This window comes from Mastigoproctus giganteus, chromosome 3, assembly GCF_048544385.1.
Source record: "Mastigoproctus giganteus isolate SK-2022 chromosome 3, ASM4854438v1, whole genome shotgun sequence".
In the NCBI taxonomy this organism is placed as follows: Eukaryota; Metazoa; Arthropoda; class Arachnida; order Uropygi; family Thelyphonidae; genus Mastigoproctus; species Mastigoproctus giganteus.
The window spans coordinates 129,713,192-129,726,514 of NC_143577.1; the positions used below are offsets into that span (position 1 = coordinate 129,713,192).

At 37.6% G+C, this 13,323-nt stretch overlaps 1 protein-coding gene across 1 annotated transcript in view; it reads right to left on the reverse strand.

Annotated features, from left to right (window-relative positions):
• The window catches only part of LOC150088268 (uncharacterized), a 217,289-nt gene extending 204,596 nt beyond the window's left edge, over positions 1-12,693 (reverse strand). The window contains exon 1 of the mRNA XM_090370092.1: positions 12,648-12,693. Within this exon, the coding sequence (XP_090226218.1) occupies positions 12,648-12,693 (46 nt within the window). The remainder of the gene's footprint in view (positions 1-12,647) is intronic.
• Between the last annotated feature and the right edge of the window lie 630 nt (positions 12,694-13,323).

Below are 13,323 nucleotides of genomic sequence, written 5' to 3' on the forward strand. Positions count from 1 at the left end.
CATTAAGGAGGTCCAATTCCAAAATGACCCCCTTTGAGGTGTTTAAAGTTCTGTGTGGGGTTACAGAAATGAGAAGGCCTCCAAAGGTCGTTTGCTTCAGGACCTACCTATAGAATGACTAGGATTAGATGTTTCTATAAGGAGACCTTTTGAGCAAAGTTGTTTGACAATTTTAGGAGTACCTGCTACGGCCTCAATGCTATTCTTGCACAAGAAATGGAGATGAGCTGCTAAGAGCTTTAGTTAACAAAGAATGTAGAATTAAGAAAGCAGGTAGTTCACGTGAAGAATCATCTTTTTTGATTCTTTTTTGCTTGAGACAGTTCACATGAGCATGTAGGCCCTACAGTTGGTGTTAAGAGATCCATACTTGCTCCTTTTTGCCCTGAGTATTGGATTTATACTCAGACTACCAGCCCCCACCACGTGGAGGCAGGAGCGGTGCCACCAGTGACCAAGTGATAAAAGATTAGTGGTTAGTGTGTGTTAGAGAAGTTAATTATATATATATAAGAAAGGTGTCTTTCCTTTCTTGGCAGGAAGCTTACTTCTTTATTTAGAAAGAAGCCAAATATAAACAACTTTATAAAAGAAAAGGTTTTAACAATCACTCTAATCAGTCGCTTGGAGAAAAGATGCTTTCAAATCACTTTGTAAATCGCTATGATCACTCGCTTGGCACTTGGGGCCACTAGGCGAGTGATCATAGCACTGACACTGGACCAATGGCCCAGTGTCAGTGCTGACGTGCTCATCCAAGGTGCAGTTTCTTGTCTCGCAGTGAACATGAGTACCCAAGAATGCTATCAACTACCATAGCCTATATATACATGCAAATGTCCAATGCATACTCCATATGGATATTGGTCTTGCAATTCCTACACTGTATTGAATGGTTAGCGGGACCACTGTGCCATGTCACTGCTCTGTTACTAGAAGAGACACACAACGCTCACCAAGGGTGCCAACAACATGTGGCAGTCCCAAATGTGGCATAACCTTTGGCTGGTTTTTCAACAACTGTTGAGCCAGTCACTGTATGCTCGCGACACTACATAATGGAACACTTAACCAGGCTGGCTGTTGTCAGAATACCGGCACCTGCACTTCTTACCTCCACGCTCGAAATCAGGAATATCTTAACGCCAACCCATTCATCCTGGCAGAAGGCCATAAACTAAATCACCACGTGTGAACCACAATCTGAAATCAGCTGTTCCTGACTTTGAGCCTTCACCAGCATTGCAGACCAGTCCTTTCCTACACAAGGGGATGTAGCCCATATTTATAAAAGTATACTAACAACATGAGAAGATTTGATATAAAATTTAATATGAAAATGTATATTTTTTTTAAAAAAAATGAATTCATTTCTTCCCTTGGTCTGCCTTCTTGTCAGCAAGAGGGATATGTTCTTGACATTTTAATGCCTTTTTCATGTTTATTAATGAGTTGAGATTTCTGATCAACTGAAAGAATATTGTCACATGATAGAGACATGTACAACTAAAATTAAAGGCTCAAGAATGTTAAAATTAACTGTACAACTGGATTGCTGAAATATGACTAGAATGAGATAAACTAGAATATGACTAGAATGCTGAGAGAAAAGGTGGGGATGTGGTTTCTAAGAAGCTCAAGGGTCTTGTCTACATTAATAAATTATATTAAGGGAGGCAGTGAAGGAATTAAGCAAACACGTAGCAATAATTATGGAGCATCCTTGGACCAGAAAGAGGTCCCCACAAACTGGAGACATGCAAATATATCCTCGATTCAAAAAAGGGGAACAAAGGGTGACACAAGTAATTACAGACCTGTTAGCTTAACTTCTGTTCTGGGCAAAATAATGGAGTCACTGGTTAAAAAAGCATTGCAGGATCATCTAGACAAGTCTATGGTCATAGTTCAGACACAGCATGGGTTTGTTAAGGGGAAGTCTTGTCTCCAATTTGTTTGGCTACTACGACATGGTCACAAAGGAACTGGATGCAAAAAATAATTTTGATTTCATAGACTTGGATTTCAGGAAAGCTTTTGATACTACTGCACATAAAAGACTGCTATAAAAATTGGAGCAGTTTGGCAATAAGGGCAAGATGCTGCTATGGATAAAGGGATGGTTGAGTGGGAGAAGACAGACAATGGTAATCAATGGACACTGCCTCTTTGTGGATTAATATTATTAGTGAAGTCCTCCAGAGTTCGGTGCTGGGCCCATTGTTGTTTTATATATTTATTAATCATACTGATAAAGTTGTATAAAGTGCAATATCCAAGTTTGCAGAGAAAATATTTTTTTTTTACTGGATCTAGAAAAGCAAAGCAGCTTTCTCAGAAATGGCAATTGAAGTTTAACATTGATAAATGCAAACTACTGCATATGGAATGTAGTAACCCAGATTGTAGTTACTCTGGGTTGCTTCAGGGTAAGAGCAAATGTTAAAGACCTGGGGGATAACTGTGCATTCAGATATGAAGTTCTCTGTGCAATGTGACAGGCTGTCCACACAGCTCATGGCGTCTTGTCAATGATATACAGGAATTGTGCTAGCAGGGACAAGGAGCTGCTTATCTCATTGTTTAAGGTAATGGTCAGTCTACATCTTGAGTACTGAATACAGATCTGGAGGCCTCATTTTAGGATGTAGAGCTACTGGAATGTGTATAGATAAGGGCAATGAGATTGGTGAGTGGAACAAAAGGGTACTCTTACCAAGAAAGGCTTCAGTTCTGCAAATTGTGGCATCTGGTGACTAGGCATCTGCGAGGTGATTTAACTGTTCAAGGCTCTGAAGATTGAGCAAGCTCAATGCTGATGAGATTCTTCCTCTTGTTCAGACTATGCACACGAGGGAGCACAAATTTAAACTGAGGAAGGACGGTTTGCACTGAAGTTTGCCTTTAGCCAGTGGATTGCTGGAACAAACTTCCATTTGTGGTTATGGAAGTTGATATGTTAAACAAATTCAAGGAATAACTAGACAAAGTACTGGAGGGAATGGATTGGTGAAATGAGAATTGTGTTTTTTTCTTTACTTTTTTTTTTTTTTTTTGGCTGTGCTGGCATCATTTTTCACTACTAATAATAACAGAATTCAAGGGAATCAACCTCGCAATGAATGACAGCAAACCAATGCAGAGACCCAGCAGATTCCTGTCATCAAGTCACAGACAACCTCAATCATCAAATAATACCAAATTATCACAAAAACAACAAAGCAACACTGGAGTCCATCCACATAGCAATGTACTGTGCTGCCATAGCAGCCACCAGGATCAAGTGAAGAGAAACGAGAGACAGCAACAGAAGAAACCTCTGTGGAAAAACAAGGAACCACCAGCAAGGGAAAGGAAGCTTCAGAAGAAGATAAACAAACTAAGAATCAAGATAAGCCAATTGATGCAGTACCAACAAGGTAACAGCAGTGAAAAGCTGATTGGAAAAGTGAAAAGTATCCTCAAAAAAAACAACATCCACACCAAAAACCTGAGAACAGGAGAATACTTAGACACACTGAAACACACATTCTCGCACTCTGAGTGCAACACATTTTCACACTCAGCAAGAGAATATGGCAATACAAAGAGAGCACCCAGAGGAGAACAAACAACTGTATCTTTGATGAAAACCAAAGAGCCTTCTACAGAAGTATCAGACAAAAGGGGAAAGAAGGTAGCAGACCACCTGAGCAGAAGCCAATCAAGGAGTTCTGGGACAATAAATGGAGCAGTGAAGTAAGACAACAGCCAAGCACCACAGATAGAACTAGAATGGAAGAAACCATGGACATACTAGAGTTGACAGAACGGGAGATTCATGAGGGAGAAGTACAAAATGTGGTCAATGGTATGCAGTCCCAGTGCTAACGTACTCCTTCATGATTGTAGAATGGTCTAACACTGAGCTGGAGGAGATCATGAGAAAGACAAGGACATGATGACCAAGATCTGCCAACACCACACCTGAAGTCGTCCATGGAGATACTGACCATAGCTCAGAAAGGAGGAAGAGCTTGACAGACCTCATCAAGCAACACAGAACCTGAAGCAACACTTGAGAACCTGAAGGATTACTTCCAGAAAAACAAAGTGCCACTCTACAAGGCCATAAGGAAAATAGGCAAGCACTCAACCTACCTAAAGGAAGAAATTGGGTAAGAAACTCTTTGGTAAGGGGAAACCTTGAGACAATTTGGTAAGAAATGCTTGGTCAAGGAATCGCCTAGCTTCAGGTTAGGCAATGCCTTGACTAAAAGTTTCTTACCCAGTTGTCCAAGGAGTTTTACCATCCTCAAGGAATCTGGAAAAACACAGGCTGATACCTGTCTCCCAACAATGTACAAGACCCTGACAACATGCATAGCCAAGAATATATCAAACCACTCAGAGAGCCAAAACATCATAGTGGAACAGCAGAAGGGATACAAGCGGACAAGCAAAGGATGCAAGGAGCAAATAAACATTGATGCCACAGTTATATAGCAAGTCTACAAGAAGCACTGCAATCTGTACATGGCCTACGTCGACTACCATAAGGCCTTAGACTATGTGCCCCATAGCTGGCTAAAAGAGGCACTGAAAATACAGTCAACCCCCACAGTGATAAACTTCCTAGAAACAACTATGGTGAAATGGAGTACCACCATCAAGGTAGAAAACATCACAACAAAGCTAATCCCCACGATGAGCTCAGGGAAATGCCCTGAGCTCATCGTGGTTCAGTCTAGAACTCAACCTGCTATCCAGCCACAACCTGCCACACTCAACAATACAGTATGAATATACCCTCAAAGAAGGAAAAAAACCTGTACACCCTCACCCATCTGATGTAAATGGATAACATCCAGCTCTATGGGCCAATGAAGAAACAAGTCCAAAAGCTACTAAGGATCACCGAAGGATTCAGCAATATGTCGACATCAGGATGAAACTGGGACAACACAAATGTGGGACCCATGGATTGCATCAGGACAAATTAGTCAGCCAAAACTACCAGCTGCAGACTGGTAATAAGATTGAAGAGGCTTTAGAAGCCTGTTCAAGGCAAAGTTGAATTGAAGGAACACAGTGAAAGCCATAAACACCTATGCAGTCCTAGTGCTAACGTACTCCTTCATGATTGTAGAATGGTCAACACTGAGCTGGAGGAGATCGTGAGAAAGAAAGGACATGATGACCAAGAGCTGCCAACACCACACCTGAAGTCGTCCATGGAGAGACTGACCATAGCTCAGAAAGGAGGAAGGGCTTGAAAGACCTCATCAAGCAACAGAAGCACTTCAGAATCTGAAGTATTACTTCCAGAAAAACACAGTGCCACTCTACAAGGCCATAAGGAAGATAGGCAAGCAGCATTCCCCACTCAACCTAAGTGAGGAGGCCACACCCGCCCCCGATGGAAGAAACAAGGATAGAAAAGATGGGCAAAGAAGATACTCCATGGCAGATATTACATTGATCTCCATCAAGGCCACATAGATAAAGTGGCTTCCATTGCAAAGGTCACGAGCAGGATGCTCTTCCCCAAGACTAAAGAAGTCGCCATCCAAGACCAGATAATCAACACCAGGAACTAAAGAAAATACATCGCCAAGGATTCCAGAGTGAAAGATGACATGTCACCAAGGCATAGTCATGGTGCTAAATACTCTACACAAGAGCCAAGAAGCAATAGGCTTCACAAAGAACTCCCACAAGGAACTCCAGAAAGTCACAATTCTGAACATCTGTAGGATAGTCATAATTCCTCGACCAACAAAAATAGCCAGATATAACAACGCCCTGTACATTTGGTACCATCATGGGGTGGACCCCTCCCCCACCATCAGGGAGAAATACTAGCATAATAATAATAATAATAAATGATACAACACATAACCATGGGGTGCAGGTGATCACCCAGACTGAGTACTCTCATAGACACGACCAGGTAGCCAGGATAATACATCAAAAGCTAGCGAGGAAATACAGTTGACAAAAGAAAGTGTACCATACTACTACAAGTACGAACCCTAGGCAGTACTAGAGACCTGAACCCACAAGCTTTACTGGGATTGCGCCATAATAATGGATAAGACCAAGCCACACAACAGACCGGACATAACCCTTGTGGACAAGATAGAAAAGGCTACCTACCTGATTGACATAGCGGTGCCGAACACTAACAATGTCCAGAAAACCCATGACGAAAAAATCAGGAAGTACACGAACGTGAGACACGAGATCAAGGAGATGTGGCATATGCAAGAAGTATCAACCATCCCAATCATCATGTCAACCACTGGTATGGTACCTAATAATAAAGACTAAAGCAGCCTAGCAGCAATAGATCTAACAGAGAACACTTCTCGGAGACCTATTGCAACAAGGAACTCCAGAAAGTGGCAATCCTGAACACCCATAGGATAGTCAGAGATTTCCTCGACCAACAGTAACACCAGACATTACAACCACCCTGTGTACTTGGTAGCAGTACCCGTCACGGAGTGGAACTCCCCAATCAGGGAGAAATAATATAAGAGCAACAACAACAACAATAATAATGGCTTCAAGAAAAAAATGATTTTTCTGAAACTCTGAAAAATAAACTGAGAGAAAGCATTATACCTTAGAAACACAGTCAGATATACTGAAACAATATGGAAAAGGTAAACAAGTTGATGATATTGCTAGAGAGTTGCCTCCTAACACTTCAAGAGCTACGAAATTTTCTGGAGCCAAAAAAGGAGAGCCATAAAAAGTAGATGATGTGATGGTAAAGGTAAAAAGACTATTGAATGTTCTGATTAAAGATCAGACACAATGTAACAAGCCTGAGTACTAAACCTATTCAAGAAAGACAATATGACTGCTTGAGAATTTAAAAAGCGATTTCGGTGAGAGAGTTTCAGAAAAATCATTTAATTCTACATTTTTTTAAATAAAGAAGTGGAATTCATAGTGTTTTTTTTTTTTTTTTATGTAAACCCCAAACACGAGAGGTGTTAGAACCTACAGAACTTAGTACCATGCTTGGGTTGGAGGTTGAGAAGACGAAAGACGATATTTGTTGACATTGGACTTGAACTTCTGTAGACTGTAATTTTCAGGAAATACGTATGAAGGAAGGTTGTTCCAGAAAACAGCACTTGAATGAATAAACGAGGAAGATGAAAAGTTGGTTCTGTGAGTTTCAAGTTGGACAGTAAATGGATGTTGGCTGGTGGCGGCACGTGTTCAGACTGTTTTGAAAGAGAGAGCAGGAATTATAGAAGCTAATTCAGAAGAACAGTGCCCATGGAAGTATCTGTAGACGAGGCATGCAGCAGAAACAGTACATCTATGAGACAGTGAGTGCAGAGACTCTGTTAGAGATGAGTCATTAATTAACCTAACTGCCCTCTTCTGAATGGAATCAAGAAGCCTGAGAGAGGTTTTGGGGGAACCACCCCAGTTGTGGGAACAATATTCCATGGAAGGGCGGATTTGCGATTTGTACAGAGTGAGCAGCTGTTTGGAAGAAACACAATGCCGAGAGCGAAAGAGAAAACCAAGTTTTTTAGATGCAGAAGAAGCAATATTTGTAATGTGCTTGTGCCAAGAGAGATTAGAAGTCAGGGTAATCCCCAAAAGAGATATATCATTTTGCCTAGAAATCAGAGTGTCACTAAAGATAAGCATAGGAGCAGAAGAATCCTTTTTTGCCAAGACTGAGTTTTAGAAGGGTTGAAATCAACTAAGTTGTCTTTGCCCCACTGGAGAATTACCTGAAGATCGGCATTTAAGGAATTGGTAGCAGATTTTCGAGAAGTTGAAGCTAATTCAGCAGGACAAGGTTTCTCAAAATTGAAAGTGGAATGTAATGTGCTATCATCAGCAAAACTATGGATAGGATTTCCAGTCAATGGAAGAAGGTCATTAATATACAAGAGGAAAAGAGTGGGGGACACCGGCATTAGTGGAGAAGTTAGAAGACAGAGAGAGCCATCTACTATCACCCTCAGTGAGCGATCAGAGAGAAAACTGGATAACCACAGTTGGTTATCTAGTTTTTCCAACTGTTTTCTCCAGAAAACTGGAGAAAACAGTTGGAAAACCATAAGATGGAAGCTTGTTTAGAAGACCTTTATGCCAAACACGATCGAAAGCCTTTGAGATGTCAAGAGCAACTACTTGCGTTTCACCAAACCTTTCCATTGAATTAGTCCATAAATGGGTAACATAAGCCAGAATATCACCAGTGGATCGACACTGACGGAATCCATACTGGCGATCGTTGATCAGACGGAAGGTTTCTAGGTAGTTTAAAATTTGGCAGTTAATTGATTTCTCCATTACTTTTGAAAGAGTAGAAGTAATTGCAATAGAACGATAATTGGATTGGAGGGATTTGTCATCCTTTTTAGGAACTGGCTGGATATGAGCAAATTTCCAAGCAGAAGGAAAAACACCTTTGGAATAAAAAAGTGAAAAAAGGCAGCAAAGAACAGGAGTAAGTTCAGGAGTACAGGTTTTGAGAACAAGTGGAGAAATACCATCGGGACCTGGAGCTTTCTTAGCATCAAGATTCAATGTTGAATGCTAAGCCAGATGGCTTGATGGTGCATATGCATCAGCCTGTCAGTGCCGATGCATATGCACCATCAGACCATCTTCAAATTTTTAAGCAAATTTTGAAAATGGCTTAGAGAGTAAAACAAGTTTTTAGTGTAGATGAAATCAGTTCATTGTGGAAAAAAATGCCCAATAGATCATTCATTTGCAAAGACATTAAGGATTTCAGAAACATAAAGCTCACTGAAATCTTTTGCTTGAAGGGAATGCCAAAGATCTTAACACTGAGCTGGAGGAGATCATGAACTTAAATTTTGGCCAATGATAGTTTACCACTACCAGAACCCAGGGCAATAAAGAACTGCATGAGGTAAAAATTACCTGTTCTCAGGAAAGCAAATAACAAGGCCTAGGTTACACAGACATTTTTCAAGAATGGTTTGTGAATCATTTTTGCCCACCTTTTAATAAACAATGCATCAAAAATAACCTTGCTAGCTCTGGAAAATGCTCCAGAGCATCCACAAAATTTAGATTGGTCTAAAAGGAAAATATTTCCCCTTCCATGAAATATTTCACATGACATCGTGAAAACTCACAGAATTCCAGCTGTCAGTTCTATAGCAAATGCAAGAAGATCAATTTTCACATCACCAAATACAAGTGTTTACAACCTATAAATCAGTGTGCCATTGCAAATTTCGAGCACTATTACCACAGGCAAACATTTTCTAGAGTAAACTGAAGATGAAGGGTGCTGTGACTCTAAAACAATTTTGGAAGGAACTCAGTATTATAAATAAAACAATTTTGGAAGGAACTCAGTATTATAAATAAAACAATTTTGGAAGGAACTCAGTATAATAAATAAAACAATTTTGGAAGGAACTCAGTATTATTAAAACAATAAATATCATTCACAAAACCAGCGATGAAGTTTCCTCAAACTATACAAATGGAGTCTGGAAGAAACTATGGATAGAATGTTGTAGTAACTTCAGAGTAGAATCCTGCAACAGGTTAGGAATCTGTGGATTACCTGCAATGCAGGTCAGGTTGCAGGACGGATCTTCAGTTAATTTTGCAGTTCAAAGGTTGGGTTTCAGTTTATGAAAGTAAATAATTTAATACAATAATAGCAAAAATTGATATACAGGTAACCCTCATATAACACAGTAGTTTGGTTCCTATAAAATCTTATGCAATGTGAAACCGTGTTATAAGGGACTAAGAACCAGTACAAAAGGGGGGGGGGGGTTACATTCAAAAAGCTAACAAAAATACACTATTTTTTTTTTGTTTTGTAACTATGGGAAACTAAATTTTTATAATAATAATAATAAAAACAATTTATTTATCCCTATTTTATGTTACACTTCTTTAGGAGATAACAGCAAAAAGGGAGGGAGAACACATAAGCCAATGGCTTTTTAAGGGGTGTTCCCTTAAAAAAACGATGAATATACAAATATACAATTGAAAAATATACAGTTCTAATATTGTACAGGTAATGTTCAACAGATAAAAAGATTAGTAGTGTCTTGAATTGATTTAGTGACGTGACATTTTTGATTTTTGCAGTAAATTTGTTCCAGGTTTTAGCATCTTTGTATTTTATACTTTTCTGACCTATGGCTTTTCTGAAAAGCGGAATCTTCAGGTTGGCTTCATTTCTTAGATTGTATGATATTTATAGTAGTAATAACTTAATATTTTAACTTTATTTTTATAATAGTAGTAAATTAAATAGTAATAAATTAACAAACATCTTACTTTACAAACTGTGATACTTATATGTCAGGTAATGTGTGTTCATTTAATTATCTTCCTCTTCATCTAAGCACAATCTCTTCTGCAGCATCTAGATTTTGTGTACCTTCTGGATGCTTCAAAGTCACAATTTTTTATGGTCTCAAACAAGCACAAGTTCAATAGCACAGAACCTAACCCAGGGATCTCCCAACAAAATACAGTGGACCCCTGCTTAAATATAATGCACAAATTTAACTTTATTACCTTACCAATTAACAAAGTTAAATGATACATGAAAATCGGAAGAATATTTTCCAGTTAGCAAAATAAAAATAAATTTGCGCTTACATACATAGCTTAACTGATACATACTGTAATATGTACATGCTAACTAATTGATATTTCTGTTCACTGACTTTTTTTTTTTTTTTGTTGTTGTAAAATTTAAAACAGTGAAACATTTCCCACTTATCATTTTTACTCATTTTAATAACGATGAACACAGCACATGCAAGTTGCAACAAACATGATATGCACAAGTGAGATACTGAGTAACAAGTTTCTGAAAATTTCTTTGTTTTTTATATAATTGAATATTTCGTGGAAGGGGAAATATTTCACCATAACAACGTGAAAACCTACAGAATTCCTGCTGTCAGTTCTATAGCAAATGCAAGAAGATCAAGTTTACTACCCATTTATAATTGATTAGACTAACAGAAAAGACCAATAAACCGGAAACTGCAAACTGTTTTTATTGTTTTATGGTAGTGATCTCCAGAAATGTACTTTAGAAAAATATCATGAAGGTGATAACAACTAGCAAGTCAACAGCAGGGATTCACAAAAAGGACTGGAAACATTGAAAATTACATCTACCATAATAGGGTTTTCCCATCACAAAAGCTCAAAAATACCGTGTTTTGCAAGATTTCCCGCAATTCTCAAACCGTGTTAGAGCAAAACCATATTATGTAAGTACCGTGTCATGCGAGGATTGCCACAATTCTCAAACTGTGTTAGAGCGAAGCCATGTTGTAGAAGTACCGTGTCATATGGGGGTTGCCTATATCTCATAAAGAAACCATTTTTATTAGTGAATTTTTTGTTTTAACTATAATTGGGAATGAATATATGGTGATTATCAATAGATTAATTATGTGATGAAATAAGCTGTATAATACAAAGTATTATAAAGATTATTTCATCTGTATAATACTTTGTATAATTCAAATGTATAATTCAAAGTTAATTTATTAAGTGCTTAATAAACTAACTTTGAATTATTCATGTGATATAAAAGTGTTTCATTACAAAATTAACCTAGGTAACGTTATTTTTAAAAAGTAATAATTAAGAAAAACAACATTATTTACAGTGTTAAATCAAAGCTAGAATTTGGACTAGGGGAAGGGGTAGAGATGCCTCTGCCATAGTTTCAAAGCTGTTGTGAATGATGATTGTATTTCACCCAATTAAGCAATTTGTATTAACTATCTTATACATTTTTGTCAGGGTCAAGATGACAATTTAGGTAAACAGTTTCATCTGGCCTTTGACAAGTACATTTCTGTCCTCTGTTGGGAAATGGGAGGGATTTAATTCTTGCCATTTCTGCAAACATGGTAGCCAGTGAAAGAGTGTACAGCAGTTCAATTTTTAATCCAAGAAAGAAGAATATAGCTGAATCCAGAAACTGCTGATTTACTGCTAAAATTAATGAAAAATTAACTTGGCAGTGCTGTCAAAGCACATCCAGAGGTGCCCCTTAAAAAATAATATCACTAACTGCAGTAACCGCTACTCAACTGAATAAAATTCCTAAAAAAATATAGTTAAACATTTACTGTAATAGTTTCTGATGTGGTTTCTTAATTTTTGTATAGAAACCAGATTCAAGAACCTGTCATATGCCCATCCATGGTTTTTGCAACTACGCTGCTCGACAAAATTAACAGAACGCGTAGAAAATGTGGTGTAACTTTAAATCAGCAAAACCACAGGACACTACGTTTTCACTATTGCAACATCATTTTAAAAATATAAACTGTAATGAAATGACAAGATTCAGGAACTTAATATGTCAGAATTTTTTCAAACTTCAGAATAAAATCATTTCATTACTGTAATTAGTGTTTTAGCTGAAACTAATCAAACCATTCAGATCAATTGCATTTGCAAATTTAAACAAGTCTACAAAATTAAAACTTTCTGGATCAGAAAATGAACTTTTCTAAGGCTATTAATAGTTTATATTGAGCTCACAAAAAAAAAAGGAATGATGGTTTAAAGTGATTCATAAAATAAATTCATAGGAGATATTTAACTTAAATAGCTAAAATGTAAAATTTATATTTTACCTGTTACTTCTGGTGCCTTCAAAGGTTTTGGCTCAAATGCATCCATCACTGTTGAGAAAGCTATTTCTGTAAATTTTCTGTAATTTTTTTTAAAAGCAGGTAAAATATACAAAGTTAAAAATACTAACTAGATAAAAAATTTGATTATGAAAACAATAATTAGAAACATTACAAAATGCACATACTGATATACTCTACATTTGCATATTACTTTTCATTAACTGGAAGAGAAATTTATTGTTGTTACTTTGGGAATTTTCATAAATGTGCAATACTAATGAAAGATAATGCCTTCAAAATAACTTAAATGGTTTCAGAAAAAGGAAAAATGAATTAAGCAAAAGATCAAAAACTTTTGATCTTTTCCTTAATTCATTTTTTACATGCATACAGTGAGTCTTATGGATATTGTTAAAAAATAAGTGTCAAGTGGTAATTGTTTTGTGGGAATGTGAGTTGGTGAGAACTGCCACCCCTCCATATGGGGCTATGCAGAACCTTGTTTTTTCTGAAAATTGCATATCTGTTAACTTTTGGAGCAGTGATGGTTTTATTTGATTGGATACTATGATGTGCACACAAAGGAACTGGATGCAAAAAATAATTTTGATATCATATACTTGGATTTTAGGAAGGCTTTTGAGAGGGTTGCACATAGAAGACTACTGTACAAATT